Genomic DNA, 18,645 nt, shown 5'->3' on the forward strand with positions numbered 1-18,645 from the left:
ACCAGAACTGCAGGAAATACAGAAATAGAAAAGTTACTCCATTCACTCTGTTGGTTCGTCCTCGGCTCCTCTCCAGCTGCGACACTTGAAAAACTAACAACCCTAAAAGTTCTAATTAAATACAAACTGGCAATTGCAAAATTTTTTATAAGGCACATTTCATCACACCTACAGTCTAAGTACTTTACATTGAAAGATAATATAGGCATAAACATGTAGCATAAACAAAATAACCATAAGAATATAGCATCAGTAGAATGCATACACACACACGGTGGCAAGGGAGAAGATGGTGGCACATTGGCTTTTCTGTCTTTACACACACACACACACACACACACACACACACACACACACACACACACACACACACACACACACACACAAGTACTGTAATGTACCGGGAGCCAATTAAGTGATTTCACATTCATCTTTATTTACACCTTTCATATTATTATAAAAGATATGTATGATTATGTATTTAGACCATTACAGTGGTCTAGCCTGTTTGAGATGAATGCATGAACCAGTTTCTGAGAGTCACTGTGAGATATGAATGCTCTAAGTGTTGATATCTTTTTATTTTAAGTTGTTTTTGAAATGAATCTCTTTGGGAAATGTTTGATTTTTATTTGCCATACAAACATAAAATAACTGCGTCTGATCTTCATATAAATGATAAGGCACCCTGTGTCATTACATTGTTAAAAAAAACGGGTTGCCAAATCATTTTATAGTACAACTATATACTATTATAATAGTGTAATAGAAGGTAGTATTTTTGCTATGTGAAACCAATGCATCAGTGTTTTTTTTTCTAGATTCAGTTTTGTTATTGCACATTTGTTTTCATGTCTGTATTTTCTTATGAGTCCTCGCCCGTTTGTTATTGATTTCTATGGATAAGAAATGCCTTCGCTCCCTCTTCAAGTGCCAAATCAGATTATCATACAGCGCCGCGTATGATTGAAAGACCCGAGCGTCACAACTCAAAACAACTCACTTGAAGGAAAAAGCACATTTAAGGCACACATGCTCAACAAGAGCCGCAGGTATTGTGATGCGATTGTTCCACTATTTGTTCCTTAATCTCTGTTTTTTAATATTTTGTTTATTTTTCATGTCTGTGTCCTTTTATTTTCCGTTGAGTTCTTTTTTTGTTTGCTAAAAGAGATTAATTAAAAAAAAAAGTGACAGGATATGAAGCGTTGTGATGACACATGAGAAGCTCCTTTTCCTTTTATTTAAATTATCTTTGAAGTAAAATCTACCCTCTGCCTGATTTATACTACAGCATAGAGATGGGAAATCTTTAAATACTGTATCGATATTGTGATATGAGACTCGATATTGTCTTAGATTTTGGATACCATAATATGGCATAAGTGTCATCTTCCCCTGGTTTTAAAGGCTGCAGTACATTACAGTAAATTTATGTCATTTTCTGAACTTACCAGACTGGGTTATCTGTTCTATTATTTACCTTTACCCACTTAGTCATTATCTCCACATTACTGATGATTAGTTATCAAAAATCTCATTGTGTATATATTGTGTGAAAGCACCAATAGTCAACACTACAATATTGTTGCGGTATCAATATCGCATGATCGGTATTTGGTACAAAAATATCGTGATGCATGATTTTCTCTATATCGCCCAGCCTTACTACAGCATTTGATGGCAGTTCAGCAGTACGGCTGGGTGTTGTTCAAAAATATTCCATACCGATAGTTATGGTTTGGTGTTTATCTCCAATGTTATTGTTAAGTCTGTTTTTTATGTATATGTTTCTCAGCCTGGTTCTGTCTGCGTATATGTTCTGCTTACGGTTTTATTTTGAAGCCTGGTCTCTGTCTCGTTTTGCATTCAGTTCTACTTCCTGTGCTTTCCCGCCTCTGTGATCACCTGATATTTTTCCACCTGTTTCCCAGCCCTCGTGTCACCTGCCTCTTGTTACCTTGGTACCCGCTGTATTTTGCTTTCTTTGTCCTGGGTCAGATCTTTTTTTCTGTTTTGGTGTATGCGTGTGTTTGGCCCTCGTTATTCCTGTGATTCCCGTTTGCCTCTGGCCTCATTTAGAATTTTTTACTTCCCTGTTTTGCTGGACACCTTTTGTCGGATTGTGCTTTGTTTCTTGTTCATTAAACCTTCTCATTGGAAGCTCAACTTTACCTGCCTGCTCTCTGCTTTTGGGTCCTCCTCCATTCACCGTAACACCGGTACCGCTACAGTGTCTTCATTACCAGTTCCTAAACAATTGTTTTTACATTACGGCACAAATCTTTATAGTTATTTTTCATCTCCTACTACACAAGCCCAGTCTCGGTGCGTAACGTAGAGTTTTTCCAGCGTGCCTCTGCGACGTGTAAAATTGGACAGCCAATCAAAAAACGTATTAGATCTTGGTGCTGCATGCTTATTGGCTCACTGATACAGATGAGATTTGCTCATTAGGTGTTGAAATTGGATATTGAATGACAAATAATTTTTCAATACTGGATACTTAGAGAGGAAATTCAGTCGATGCATATAAAGTATTGAATTGGGTACCCAGCCCTGGTCAGCAGAGTCAGACTTCAAGTTGTTTTAGTGGTGATGCACCACAGGTTGCATGCCCCGCTGCTGCTGCCGGCCTCCAACAGCCAGACAGAAAGAGGAGAGAGCAACAGAGATGGAGGGAGGGATGGAAGGGAAGAGCGCGAGGGATAAACAAAAACAAACACAGACATCAAGAGGTACTGAAGCAGTGTGAGAGCCACGTGAGGCATCCTACCCTATGGAGAAAATAGCAGCTGGTGTGTATGCTAACAGAGCTACAGGGGCTGCGGCCTCCACAGTCCCAAATATGGAGAAGCAGGAAGGAGAGATAGGGGAGGGCTGGGTGAGAGGGGGATGCTCGGGGCTAAATGGGGTGAGTAGTTAAGCCTGGTTGGTTACAGTATTGGCAGGAAATGCAGGCAATGGGAGGGGCGGGACGGGTTCTACAGTCCATGTTAAAATGACACAGAGATACAGAGATCGATGGGCTTTTTAGGACAAATACTTTTAGTTTAGGCTTGAGTGTTTATTGGGTGTATTATGTATGTATGGTATTTACATTAACCCTTGTGTTGTCTTCCCGTAGAGCATGGACTTGTTGTCCTTCTGGGTCAAAATGGACAAATGAACTTTTGTTGGCGCTTTTTCCGACGTTTCTTTACCACTTTTTTAAAACGCTGTTGTAAAATTGGTCAATGAACCTAATTTGAATCACTTTATACCTTAATTCTTTTGTGTAAAAACACAAAAATGATCAATTATTTTGACTAATTGTTAAGATGAGAGGATGTGGAGTGCATCACAGTTTGATGGTTTAGTAAAATCCTTTCATTTTAGATTTTTTTTTAAATGCTTAAAAATTTAATAAAACCCCCACATTCAATGAAATGAATCATTCATTTTACCTGTGAAGAGTGTTGTATGGCTTCCATACAATGTACATCAATGCATCCATGTTATTTTGGGCAAACTGGATTAAAAAAAACAAACATACATATTTCTGATATTAAAAAACGTATGCGGTATAAAAGGTCCCAGGGCATGAAAAGGTCACTTAATGAGTTTTTTTTACCAGTAGTTTCCCCAGCCTGCCTATGGCCCCCCCAGTGGCTAGAAATGGTGATAGGTGTAAACAGAGCCCTGGGTGTCCTGCTCTGTCTTTGAGAAGATTAAACCCCAGATGGGCTGATCTGGAATCTGGCTCCTTATGAGGTCATAAGGGGCAAGGTTACCTCCCCTTTTTCTGCTCTGCTCGCCGAGAGAATTTGGCCCACCCATGAGAGAGAGACATCATGGCAAAACAGTAGTTGGTCATTGTGGGATGGGCTCTAGCGGCTGTAAGACCAGCACGCCCATGGGCGCAGGTGCATTATTTACACAACGTAGGCGCGGGATGGGAAATTGACAACTGCGTTGGTCCAAAACTTGCTAAAACTTGCTTTGGGCTCCGCCGGGTGCAACATAGGTTTCTTAGACTAAGGCGGAGCACAATCAATATGACCAAAGGTGATGTCTTGGAGATGCTAAATCCCCTTGACATTCCAAAAACATATTTAATTTGCTATCACATATTAAATATAAAAGCAGCAAATCCTGTGGCCAGCCAATGTTGGGCATTTCAGCTTGAATTGACTGAAATGATGAATTGATTATTAAAATAGTTAAAAATTCCTTTTCTCTTTTACAAAATATTTAGTTTACAATATATACAGTATATATATATATGTGGGAATTAGTTGAGTATTGTATAAACAGTCTTCCCGCACTCTACGCCCACGTATTAAGTCATTACATTCCAAGTCCAAGTCACACTTATTTCTGTCCTTCATGAGTCCCACTCAGTTAAAAGTAATATATCAAATAAATATCAATCATAACAACTTACAATTAATTTAACAAGGAAAGATCATTTTCCTTAAGGACAAACACAATCTACAGTGATCTGCAGGTTTCCAGGTTTGGAATGGATTATTACTTTAGGAAAGAAATTAGAATCATTGAAACTGGAGCAGAAGATGAAACTCGACAGCAGCAGAAACTGACATACATCTCATAAAAGTTCATCCGCAAAGCTGATAATAAACCACAACTTCATACAATCTGGTTTACTTTCACTAACTTGCCTTTAAGCTCTTTTTTATAAACCCTCTGCAAACAAAAACATGCAAAATCCCAACAGTAAAGCCATACAACGTACAATATTTCTCAATATTCCGTTTCACCTCTAAGAGCAATGTGCATGAGCGCGTTTGTGTGCTCCTACCACAACTCGCTGCTCTCGTCCAACATCTTCCTTTATCTTCCATCTATCTCTTTCCCTATCTCGCTCTCCATTTCAATATTGAAGAGAGTTTTATTGAGGGCTAGACTCGGGTGTGCTGAGGCGCTCTCAGTAATTTTCCTACAAAGTGCTTTAATCCATCACACGGCCAACATGTGGCCTTTGCAGCCATACATCATCTCAGCCCAGGGAGAGAGAGGAAGGGAAAGAGAGGGAGTGGTAGCATAATTTCTGCTCTCCTCCCCCTCCTCACCCCCTTCTTCGTCTTCTTCTTCTTCTTCTCTACCTTCATCTCCCGCCAGAGTTTCCCACATGGGAGGGAAACCACATCTTCTCCACATATTCCTCAAGTCAAGTCTTTTCTCCATATACAAATGAGTGTGAGGCATGAGCGAGGAAGGAATAAGGGGAGGGGGAGGGGGGGACTGGAGATAGGCGTGAGTGAATGAGTGACAAACGAGTGTGTAAGGGAGAGAGAGAAAGAGATAAGGAAAATGGAGAAAAGCTTACTGAGATGAATTAAAATTGGGGACAAAGCAGGTGAGAGGAAGTCAGACTCTGTGTGTGTGTGTGTGTGTGTGTGTGTGTGTGTGCGCGCTTGCTATATGCGCAAGGTGTGTGCATCTGTACTTGCATGAGGTAATGGAAATCGAGAGAGAAGGAATAGGGATGGGGGAGAAAAAAAAAGTGCATTTCCCAGCATGCAGCTGGTGCCCTCTGCGTTGCCCCCGGCCAACACCTGCCTCCATTTCGCTCTCTCCGCCCTCCTCGCGCCGAGGAGCAGCGGTGAACTCTGGGCCCCCTGACTAATGGAATGGGCCCTCTCTTCCAACCATTAGAGGATTGGTGTCCCTTTTTGCGCCCCTGGGTGCCCTACGGTACAGAAAAGGAAGAGGAAAGGGCAAGGGAGAAGATGGTGGCACATTGGCTTTTCTGTCTTTTACACACACACACAGACAAACACACACACACACACACACACACACACACACACACACACACACACAGTAATCCAGCCAGGGTAAGGCTTGACATAGCTTAACATCTGACTGGGGCTATTTCTGAGAGGATATTAGAAATTCTGAATAGTGGAAAGAAACTCTCTGAATGTGTACAACTGCGGCCCCGGCTGATCCTGAAGCGTTTGTGTGATTTCATTTAGCCGGTAAATCCAGTGCTCTACCTCAATTACATCTGCTTTACTCAGATGGAAAACACACCTCGCGAGTACAGAGGGAAGGGGGTGGTTTGGGGGGTAGGGGGCACGGAGCAGATTGGGGATTGAATCTCTTGATGGGCTGATAGCACGTTGGGAGACAGCAAGCCAAGCTGTGCCGCAGTAATGTTATGCTAATGATATGGTAATCTTCCAGCAATATTCCACCTTACTGGGGAGAAGGGGAATCTGGGAGGCCTTTCACCATTGGATGGAGACCAGGGACTTCCTGACACACACACACACACACACACACACACACACTTAAAGCAGTGATATCAGCTAAAATAAAAACAATGCAACACATAGACCTAATCTGGCTCTGATCGGATTTGCAAACTCTTAAGTAAGCAAGAAATAATACCTGTAAACAATGCGGTATCATGTGATGTAATTTAAAACTGGGTCGGCTGTATTGTAAGTAAGCCTGCGAGCTGAGGCTTCTGTTAATCAGCGTGCAATATTAAGTAGCTGTGCGGTTGTTTTGTGCAGACATAAAGTGAAACAGAAACTCATCTATTTTAGATCGCGATCAGGTTCTTTTTTCTTTGCCATTGTGTGCAAAACCTGCACCTGTAAATGCTGCTATTACCTGCCTAGTCAGAGCCTCTCTTTCACCCTGGCTCATAATGATTGCAACCACCACATCCTTGGTTGGAGATGAGACTCGCCATTGTATGACAGTAATCTTTGAATTCACATCGGTACTGCCACACTGCTTTTAATAATTACAAGCAAGAGCATCCTGGGTGCACTGCGTTTGTTGCATTTGTTTCTTTGTTTAGATTTTTGCTGCATTTCCCCGCATCAGTGGGAACGAGCCGGTTTACCCTCCAATTTAAAAAGGAACGTTGACAAACTATCAGCCGTCTTTAAACACATTTTAAATGAGCAAGGTGTAAGGCAAGTGTAAAGAAAAATGTGGCTAGATACACTCAATCTCTTTTAGAAATCATAAAGACTGACAGGGAAGGTTTCAGTGCATCTGCTACCGAAAAGGCAACTGCAATGGATCAGAGTGAATCTGTCTATGTGGCATAAAGACATCATCGGGGGTATTTGGCTTTGTTTTTCTTTGTATTTTACAGTTGCAAAATGGATATGTCAAGTCTGCACAATGGAGAGATGAGATGACATTTTCCTGGATGCTGTACACTAAATCAAAGAGACCAACAATACGTGGAGTGCCAGCATGGAGACATTTGATTCCCACTCCAGTCGTGCGGCATCACCACTGGAATGCCAGCCGACATCACAACCCTCCCAAGCTGGCGCACGGCTTGTCACACGTTTCATTCCATTCCAAAAATATATATACATATCATAACAAATTGCGAAGTGCTGGCATCTTCATTACATTATTAACAATAGGTTTGACTTAACAAAGACAATTCAGTGTCAATGACATTTAGCATCAGCTTCTGGCGACAGACTAGTCCGTCAGCAGATTGGACCTGTGTGGAATGGGGGGGGGCCTGGGTTGGACACTTTATTAACACACAAACACACTTACTGCATATCCTTGACAATGGATTACTACAGAATCGCACCACAGCATCCATTCGCTGACCTACACAAATACAGGCCAATAGCCATCCATTGCCTTGTGTGTCTAAAATTCTGGCAAAACTTGTCAACAAACAACTTGCCAAACACCTTTATGTGAACGGTATCATCTCCGAACCACAGTCTGGCTTTCAATCTGGGTGTGGTTGTGTTATAGAGCCCGAACAATGTATTGGCCGATAGTAGGCATTTCCCGATCTATTGGTAACTGCATTTAAAATGGATGATTTAAAAAATATAAATGTATATATTTTTAATATTCATTCATCAAAATAATGTATGATGAAAAATAAATTATTCTGATAAATGAATATTTAAAAAATTAAAACCGACGGTCAACCATGTTGTGAGTGTTGGCGTTGCATAGTTTGTCCACCAGAGGACGCTCTACAACATCCCTGTTGGCAACACTAGGTTTTTCTTTAAGTTTCCTATCTTAAGTTTGTATTTTTCTACATTTTATTTATCAGAACTTTAAAATATTTTGATGTTCCTTTGTTTGCTTGTGACAATTAAACTAATTATATTATTTAAATGAGAACTAATAACTACAAATAAGTAATGTTAGGGAAATCTGTTTTGTTATGCGTTCCTGGATTTAAAAAATATATATACACTACCGGTCAAAAGTTTACCACTGATACCAGCTGATCTGAGTGGGTGGCTGATCTTTAATGCCATATCTACATTTCCCATTATCAGCAACCATTCATTCAATGTTCCAAAGGCACATTTTGTTTACTAATCTGATATTATTTTAAAAAACTAACTAAGAAAACATTAAACAACCCTTTTGCAATTATGTAAGCACATAATGTAATCTGGAAACTGCTGCCCTGGTTAAAAAAAACAAGGCAATTTATCTCAGCTGGGATTCTGTCTATAATGGAGTCCAATGGAAATTTGTGAGTGACCCCAAAATTTTGACCGGTAATATATATATATATATATATATATATATATATATATATATATATCGGCATTTTGGATTTTTAAATACCCAAATATTTGTATTAGTTCATTTTTAAAGATGTTTTTGGGGGCATTTTAGGCCTTTAGTAAGAGGACAGCTGAAGAAGTGAAAGGGGAGAATGACATGCAGCAAAGGGCCGCAGGTCGGAATCAAACTCGGGCCCACTGCATCGAGAAGTAAACCTTTGTAGATGGGTGCCCGCTCTACCAACTGAGCTACCAGGGCGCCCTAGGGCTGCACAATTAATTGCAATTGTATCGAAATCAAAAGATGGACTACTGCAATGACTACTCCAAATCGCAGAGGGGCGTAATATTTGTTACTGGCAAAATGTGTGTCAAACCATTCTGAAGGAATTATTGTGGTGCTGCAGAGATGTCCCAGCCTACAGATAGTATCCTACAGACTAAAGAAAAAAATCTTTGTTTGGTAAAGATCCTCGCAAAAATCACACTAGAATCATTTTAATTTCTTTCAATGTGATATATATTAACGATACAAAGACGATCATTCGCAAAAATATAGTGAATCATGTCGCAGTCGCAATTTCAGTCAAAATAATCGCAATTACATATTTTCCTCATATCGTGCAGCCATACCGTGGACCACAATGCAATGTCACTGATTATTTACTGGTTTGGTTTTCCAATCATCTTTCTCACCGGGTGCAACGTGGAAGATTTGAAAACCTTTTCTCCTATTCTTTCCCTGTCACCAAGGGTGTCCCCCAAGGCTCCATATTTGGCCCCACACCTTTTTACTGACTGAGGGAACCAGTCAGTATCTGGTGTTAGGGTTAGGTTAATGGTTCATCCATTGAGTGTGAAAATGCTCACATTCGATGGTGTCTGGCACTTTGGAGATGTGTTCTCTTCACGAATGAACCGTAACCCAAGTGTGTGCCAAACTCAATCTTATTCATATGCCAATTCTAGCCATGTTAGATTATGGTGACACTATATACAGGTTTGCTTGCAAAACGTGACACTCTTTACCATTCCCCTATTTGGTTTGCCACAAATGCCCCCTTCAATTCAGCATTTCCAAAACCAACGTTGCCTCTGGTCTCGCATCTTTTCAATCTGCTGCCGCTCGTGACTGGAATGCCCTGCAAAAGATTCTCAAACTGGACAAAAATAATTTCTGTTTCATCCTTCAAAACCGTCATCTCCTCCTTGTTTACAGACATATGTCATTGCTTCTCTACATAATAATTGTCAAGCTAAATATTTGAATGGTTTGTTCTTCTGTTACTCAACCATGTGCTTGTGCACTTATCTTGTTATAGATGGTTAAAGTTTTCTGTGTAGTATTTCAAATTGCATTTTATGTCATTTCTGTATACATTTCTAATGTATTTATTATGTAGCCATCCTTCCCTTTTCCTAGGTGGCTATGCCACCTGTTGTAAAAAAAGAACCTGTTCTTAATGACTTGCCAGTGAAAAATAAAAGATTAATTTTTTAAATAAATTCATTTATTTCTACAATGCTACAGGATAGTTGCATCATTTCACAATGTCAATGTAAAACCAGAGTGTGAACTAACAAAACTATAGTTATTGCAAATATGGGTGTCATAGCGCCATATACATGTATGAATAAATACATGTAAATGGAAACATGTTTTTATCTTTTGTTTTGGTAATAACAAGTGGTCACTTTATCGGGGGACTACCGGTGGTCTTTGAAAGAGCAGAAGACAATGCAGGAAGAGGCAGAGGTGTTTGTGTGCATACATGAGGGACAATGAGAGAGAGACAGGCAGAGAGGAAGACAGAGACGGGGGTGGACTGTCCAATACACTCCTGATAAAGGTCAAAGAGATGTTTTATTCATGATCCAGACGGCAGCAGCGGCAGCAGCAGCAGCAACGGGGGCCAAGGTCGAAATGAGCTTGCGTCCCTGTTCCCCAGGGCCAGCGCTGCACACCGTCTCACACAAGGCCAGCGGACACTCGCTCTAAATCTCATCAATAATGTCAAAACACACACCTCCACTCATCAATAAGTTAAAATCCCAGCTTTGGATTGTCTGTTGTGAGCACATATCGATGGAAGAACACAAATCCGCCACCAAAGAAAAAAGTGCAATATGCTTTTAATTAAAGCTTCAAAGATTAATCGATTATTTGTCAACTATTAAGTTAATCGAAAACTATTTTGATAAACAATCAGTTTGAGTCATTTTTTATGAGAAAAAAAAGTTATAGATTCCAGCTTCTAAAAATGTGAATATTTTTTATATACAGTATGTACATATATAGACATACACACACGTATATATATATAAAAATTATAATTTTTTTTCAAATTCTCTGATTGCAGTCAACTGAATATCTTTGAGTTGTGGACAAAACAAGACTTTTGATTATGTCCTCTTGGGTTTTGGAAAACATAATCAACTTTATTTTCTACCATTTTCTGACATTTTTCTTACCTAACGATTGATTAAACAAAGAAATAATTAGATTTACAAAAAGACAGATGAATCAACAATGAAAGGGATTATTAGTTGCAGCCCATCTTTAAAAGAATGAAGAGCAACCAAAACATTTTGGAGGGGACTCTGGGAGACTCTGGAGGTGTGATGTAATGTGGGATTTTCTCAATTGAAGGGCCAGAACTATGAAAATGATAAACATCTAAAATTCAGGAAATTCACTATTTTGCTTTACATATATAAAATGGGACTGTCCATATTCAATGTTTGTTTCATCCTTACTGTATTTCAGGTCATACACTTACAGTGTCCGGGTGCTTTTCCATCTAAAATTCCGACGATGGATTGCTAACACAATGTATTTAAATCTAATAGCACATTTTATTCTAGGAATCAGTTTTGATTCTTTGAAAGAAGTTAAATAAAAGACTCACATGGAGCATGATGTCAATCATGGACTACTGTATATACACCCTATAATGTCAATTCAGAAGAGTGCTTACCTTTTAAAATCATTCTGTGGATTTTTCATAAAAAGATAATCAGAAGTTGTGTTTTTTAAATATGTAATGCCCTTAAACAGCCTCTTTGAACTCGCTCTCACAAAAAGATCTACTACATTCCACCTATCAAAGACCTGCTCCAAGGCCCTTATTTTTTATTGCAGCCGAGAACATTTTTTTTTTTTGAGGGAGCCGACACACTTCCAGACTCAACAACCAAAGTAACCTTTAAGGTATTGATGTGGATAAATCCCATCTAGTCTTCTGACAAATGGAAAGATTTCAGCATGACAGATTAAAACTCGGGCAAATGGGTAAAGACCCAATCATATCCAAAGACATTCAACTGGAGCCTATTCCACATATAGGAGTTTCTCACAGGCATGAACTGAGCTTGGCTAGATACAAGAGTATCTGTATATGTGCATGCGTGCGCTTTTCTGTGTGCATGTACGTGTCTTTTCATATGTGTGTGTCACGCTGTGTGGACAGCCTACTCTATGTGTCTTTGATCAGATATGAAATATTTGCTGCTGTAATTTGATGAAAGTCAGATATCCCTCTCAAATAGGAAACAGAAGTAAGCACTTTGGCGGCTTATAGAAAAAACCCCAGTAACTGTAAAAAACACAGGCCCATTTGTGGAGGCAACAACAGGGGGTTTTAAACATGCCCTTACCGGTTGTATGAACTCCAGTCCGTGATCCTCGGCCAGAGCCCTGGCGGCACTGATGCCTCCGTCCATTTGCACTGCATAGAAGACATGGCGGTTGGTCCCACGATGCCCCTCTGTGGTCACTAGTTTCATCTGCAGCAGGCAGCCGAGCACCAGCACAACCGCACTGAACATGGTGCCTTTAAAAAGAAGATGTATCAGACCATGAATAGTTAACAAATCCATGTCAATAATGGATGATTTAGGACGCTGTGTCAGTCTTAACCCACATTCCTGCATAGGATAATGATGTAGGAGTGCGTTTCTACAACTAAGACCAGTGTTGACACCTTAAAGCCTTCCATAACACTGATGTGAATAAGTATTACACAGTGAATGTCATGCCAGTAAGGTTGCAACTATTGATGATTTCATTCTCAATTTATCTGAGGATTATTTTTGAGGAATACATTTAAGAAATGTTAAAAAGGCCAAAATGTGACATATTAAAATAGCTAGTTTTGTCTGACATCACACATAATATGACAAAGAACCACATCATATTTTCACATTTGAGAAGCTGGAACCAGCAGCTGTGTAGCATTTTTGCTGGAAAATAGGGACAATTACAACAATCTAAATAGTCGCTCATTCATTTTTCCACTCTACATGTCAGACATTATATTATCACTGATATAAAACAGTATTTGGTATCCCACTGGATATGCACATCATCATTGGTTCTCTAAAGAAAGTAGAAAAACTGACATACATTAAATATCCATATTAGAAAAACCCAAACACCTACGGTTTTAAATAATAACATTACACTCCAAATATCATTTAACCACCCAAATGAATTTATAGAGTGTGGGATTTAGCATTTCAGTGCAGAGTATTGAACACATTTGCCCACAGCCACCTCCTCTGTACTTTTACTTGAAATCCACAGTGGCTGCCACCTCCAGCATGTGAACCACCCACCTGTAGCCAGAGAGTGAATCGTCCAGGAGAAATCTTTCACCCAGTGCAATGAAAACTAGAACTCTGGCATCGGAGGGGGGGGGGGGGGGGGGGGGGGGGGACGGACCCAAGCGAGACAACACTCTCTCCAGTTCCCAACCCACACGTTTAATCTCCTGGCCTTGATGCAAATGCTTCTGAGAGCAGAAAAACAGCGGCGCTCTCACTCTGTGAACTAACTTCCCTCTTTAAGCAAAACAGGAACTTTATCTTTTCTTTATGCCCACACTTTCCTGTGAACGATGATGGAACAAAAAGTTGTCACCTCACTCTTCTCAGTATCTACTCAACAACAAAAACAAACACCCATTGCACTACTGTATATAGGATGTAAAATGTTGTCTTATGTATTCAGACAGTTGTTTTACACACTAAAAGGCTGCATCTAATTAGAGTTTCAACTATTAGTCAATTAATTAGGAAGCGGGGGGGGGGGGGGGGGGGGGGGGGGGGGGGGGGGGGAATCACCAGACGCCTCCCGATACGATATCATCACGATACTTATGCCACGATCCGATATTATTGCGATTTTTTAAACATATTGCAATATTTTGCGATATATTGCAATTTCTAACCTTTTTTCCAACTTCTAATTTTTCCCCAATTTCAAATGACGTCCCCAAAAGGAAACTTATTCATATCACTTCAACTGTATTGCTGCAAAATGGGATAAACTGAACAACACATATAATATATAATAAAAGATCCATACTTGGCGCCTGTGTATCGATACAGTATTGCCACTTAAAATATTGCGATACTATGCTGTAGAGATTTTTCCCGCCACCCCTATTAATTAGTCAATCCTGTGGTTTAAGCTTCTCAATGGAAACATGTGCTGTTTTTTGTGTTAATCTTCAATGATTATTAAATTCCAAAATTAGGGTTTTAGACTGTTGGTCGGACAAATCAAGCTATTTGAAAATGAAAACTTGAGCTTTTGGAAATTGTGATGAACCTTTTTTGTACCATCTTCTGACATTTTACAAATCAACTAATACATTTGATTAGGAAAATAATCAACAAATGAATTGATAATGAAAATAAATGTTAGTTTCAGCTTTACATTATTGTTAGTATGAAATCTGTTGTCGGTAATGTTGTACTGCTGTCTATTTGGGCCGTTTCACTCCCAAAAATACACCCACTAGCATACAGTGGAACTCCAAACTAGAAGATTAAGATCCTTCACTATATATATATAATTCTTTTTGTATGTTTATCTGACTTCTCTTCAAAAGAATAGTGCCTCCTCCTGCAGCATTCCCCCCCACCAAACAACAAGCACTGCAGCTGGCCCCCGTTTAAAGTCTACAGCATCATTCAGCTCCAATCTCCCAAGCCACTGATTGAAATCGATAACCTCACTTGGGGCTCGGGCCCCAGTCAATCCCACTGGAGGTGCAGGGCCGGCAGCGTACACCCCACCCAGCGAGGAGCGGGCCTCGGGCAGAGATGGAGTAGACAGGGGGAGAGGGAGGGAGAAAGGGAGAGCACACGAGACTGGAGAGGAGGAGAGCCACATTGAACAGTGTCAGGGCCTCGGGGCCTACTGGGACGCTGATAAAGTACCTGGACATTTTTATAGACAAACTACTTATTTCCGTCCTCATATCGCTTGGGAAGACTGATAACTTTATATTCCTCTCAGGCCGAGGACTGAAAGAAGGGGGGGCCTTTTCAGGAGTTTAATTGATCAAACTGTGGCCACGAGGGTTTTTCGCTGGAGATAAAAGGGACTAGCTGAGATCTTTTAGAAAGCAGACCCAATGAGAAAAAGAGAATGTAACTCATTATGCAAAGTCATTACATGCCTCGGACTATACCCCCTAAAAAGGGGGCCTTAATGGTGGAATTGTATCGTACAGGATTTCCAGAGGTCAAACTCCCGGTCATAGGATAACATTATTTTAAAAAGTCCAGATTATTACTCCAACCAAACTTATAGATGGCTGTTTTGAAGTCAAACTATTTTAAGTGTCTGGCCACAGGGGAAATATCACTTTATTACTGCTCACAAGGCAACTGGCAAGGGCATGGACCGATCCTTTCACTGGAGTCCAGCTCTCAATGTTAGAAAGCATTCCCAATTGAAGAGAACTTTATTGTCCCATCGGAGAAGAACATATGTCTGTCTCTCCAATCAACGGGGGAAAGTAAGACATTGAAATCTCCATACATGGGGATATTTTCCTGTAGTTTGTCCATTACATTGATGGCACAAAAAATCATTTACACAACTTTTTTTGAGTTTGCTCAAATTTTGCTAGAGACAATTATGTCCTCGCAAAACAATGGTAGGGACATGTACCTTACCGTCCATGTGCAGACCTAAGCCCTTAATAATTAACTCTGACTGGCAAGATGGTGCTGATGTAGCTGGCTGTGCAGCACTGAAGCAGCAACAAAGAATGGTTGTGATGCTGTAGGGTGAATTGAACGCAAAGGCCACTATATCAAGCACTCTATGTCCGAAGGAATTAAGCTCAGCTGATTATAACACCGATTCATTTATCGACTCTTTTATTAACCTGTGATAAACTATGTGCACTCTCTCGTACACCTGTAGAGAATATCAATCTGAATTAGGGCGGCACGATATGGGGAAAATGTCAAATTGCAATTATTTTGACTGATGTTGCAATTGCGATATGATTCATGATATTGAGGGAATGATCCATTTGTTGGATCATCATTCTCATTGAAACACAAATAATATATATCTGCTTATACACAGAATAGATGGTCATGTAGTGTTATTTTTGCAATAATCTGCACCAAACAAAGAGGTTATCTTTTAGTATTTAAAATAGGATTTGTAGCTTATTAGTTATTTGTAGTTCAAATAATTTGTTTTAATGTCACAACAGAACAGAGGAACATCAAAATATATTAAAGTGCTGATAAATAAAATGTATCAAAGTACAAACTTAAGATATGAAACCTAAAACCTAAAATAATCAAAGAATAGAGATAATAATAATCTTATCCTGTCCTATTCATGGTAGCCTGCTTGTGGACATTGCGCCTTCATCACTCGCTATATAAGGGGGGAGGGGGGGCTGCCTTGATAATCCAGCATAAAGGCATCCTTTCCTGTCCTAGGCTGGGACACACATTCATACAGTTTGATAAAGTCCTTATTGGACTTTAACTTTTCATTGCACCTACAATAACATAACTGTCCTCAATTTAGGTTGTCCTGGACATCTCATATGTGGTTTTTCCTGCATCCACTGTGTGTGTTTGTGTTTGCATTATTCAGCAACTTTATAGTGAAAAACGTTACACCGTACATTGATGTTAAAATGTTTTCATGTGGGCAGGACGTCTTTTGCTGCACGTTTTGTTGGTAAATGTGACATGTTCGAGTCACACACGTCTCGTCTTCATATCAGAAACACGGAAATGAATTAGACCTTTCTCATTACTGATTGGTCGGATTGCACCTGGGACTGCTGGGATTGTAGCGATTAATGAAAATGTGATAGGGGGCCCCGGCTGTCAATCACTGTCTTCCAGTGATGTTGGCCCCTGATTGGTAAGGGGCCCATAAGCAACTACGTACCCTGCTTACTGATAATAACGCGTCTGAATCACTACATTCTCATTGGCTACCAGCCAACGTGGCAGGTAGATAGACAGTGTCACCCACCAATTGCAACATCCATCCGTATTTGGCAGGTGGTCGGGTGTAAATTTCAGGCCTCGCTCATACCATGGTTGACCGTCAGAATCATATGAATTTGTCATTAGAAATGATTCTGATGAATGAATATTTTGTATCGGCCAATAGAAATGCAGATACTGATAGTTTGGGAAATGCCTAATATTGGCTCGCCGGTATATCGGTCGGGCTCTAGTCGGATCTACCAGTTAGCTCCGTTGGTAGCTAAGCGTACGGGTCTCTGGATACGTCATCCTGCGTGTTGTTGTGATTGGTCGTAGTGTTATCCAATTGCGTGCATTGAGATTTTCAAACGCACGCTTGGTGCCGCTCCTCGAGATGGGCGACTCAATGCCAGATTCTTAGTCCGGATGAATTGGGTTTGGATTTCCAGGCTAACCCTTGCTGGCCACTACATCCAAATCAAATCCAATCATCAACACTAATAAAATCAATTCATCTGATTAAAAAAAAAAAAAGGTATCCATTGTTTGTATCTGCTTTCTATTGTAAACGAGAGAACAATATAGCCTCCAAAAATGTGTTATCACAGCAACAGTAGCAGTGTGACTACAAGGTTGGGGGGGGGGCATCTTGGAATAATGCATGAACACTTGAAAATCACAAAACAAGGAAGTGTTCCAGGTGTTTCAGATTAAAATGAAAGAATTTTGAAATTATTCCAGGTGTTTCAGATTAAAATGAAAGAATTTTGAAATTATTCTCTTTCATTTGTTTAAAATCCAACTAGCAATTTTTTGTATTTTGGCACAATATTGAAAGCAGCAGAAATGCAGAAGTGAGTACACTTCAATATCGGTTTATTTATCGCGAGTAGTATCGTTAATGCAATATTTTCCTACTACCTGGATGCTGAGCAGCAACAACAGAGAAAAGGAAACTACACGTGCAATGGGTGCTGTAGTTTTATGAAGACACACACACACACACACACACACACTAAAAAGGGAAACTGGCGATGTAGAAAGTAAAATGGTAAAATTAGTTTTTAAACTCTGCGGAAGTATATAATGTAAATGATTACATTCAATATAAATAAATGCTATAGAAATTAAGAAATTGTTTAATTTTGACTTGTCAGTTTCAGGGCTCCATAGAAAGCACAAGTGTAACTAAATAAGAGCTGGGTAATATCTCGATACTATATCAATATCAAGATACGTGACTCGATATCGTCTTAGATTTTGAACATCGTAATATGACATAAGTGTTGATTTTTCCTGATTTTAAAGGCTACATTACAGTAAAGTGATGTCATTTCCTGGTCTTAACAGACTGGTGTAACTGTTCTATTATTTGCCTCTACCCACTTAGTTATGATATCCACATAACTGATGATTATTTATCAAATATCTCATTGTGTAAATATTTGGGAAAGCACCAATAGTCAACACTACCATACCGTTCTGGTATCGATATCGAGGTATTTGGTCAAGAATATCATGATATTTGATTTACTCCATATTGCCCAGCCCTAAATTAAATAATTGTAACAATGGGTGCATTCCATTTCAGTGTGTCAGGTTCTGTCTATGTGCAAGCTGGCTCTTTGGAATGGCTTGCCTGGGAACCTGAATGCAACATGGTTAACATTACAAGTTACTGAGACCTGTGCTTTTCCTTCTGTGCCAAGTCAAAACCTCTCATGGGGAAAAAGGTCTATGCTCAGCTAGCTCCAGCCAGACACCACGAGGTCTAATCATTTTATTTTTAAACTATTTGTCGGTACACAATCCGTACACTATTCGGCTAACCGCT

At 39.8% G+C, this 18,645-nt stretch overlaps 1 protein-coding gene across 1 annotated transcript in view; it reads right to left on the reverse strand.

Moving 5' to 3' along the window:
* LOC117945770 (furin-like protease kpc-1) overlaps positions 1–18,645 on the reverse strand; it is a 209,638-nt gene that overhangs the window by 189,246 nt on the left and 1,747 nt on the right. The window contains 1 exon segment of the mRNA XM_034873469.1: positions 12,201–12,376. Within this exon segment, the coding sequence (XP_034729360.1) occupies positions 12,201–12,376 (176 nt within the window).

The sequence above is a fragment of the Etheostoma cragini genome, chromosome 6 (assembly GCF_013103735.1).
Source record: "Etheostoma cragini isolate CJK2018 chromosome 6, CSU_Ecrag_1.0, whole genome shotgun sequence".
NCBI classification, from domain to species: domain Eukaryota; kingdom Metazoa; phylum Chordata; class Actinopteri; order Perciformes; family Percidae; genus Etheostoma; species Etheostoma cragini.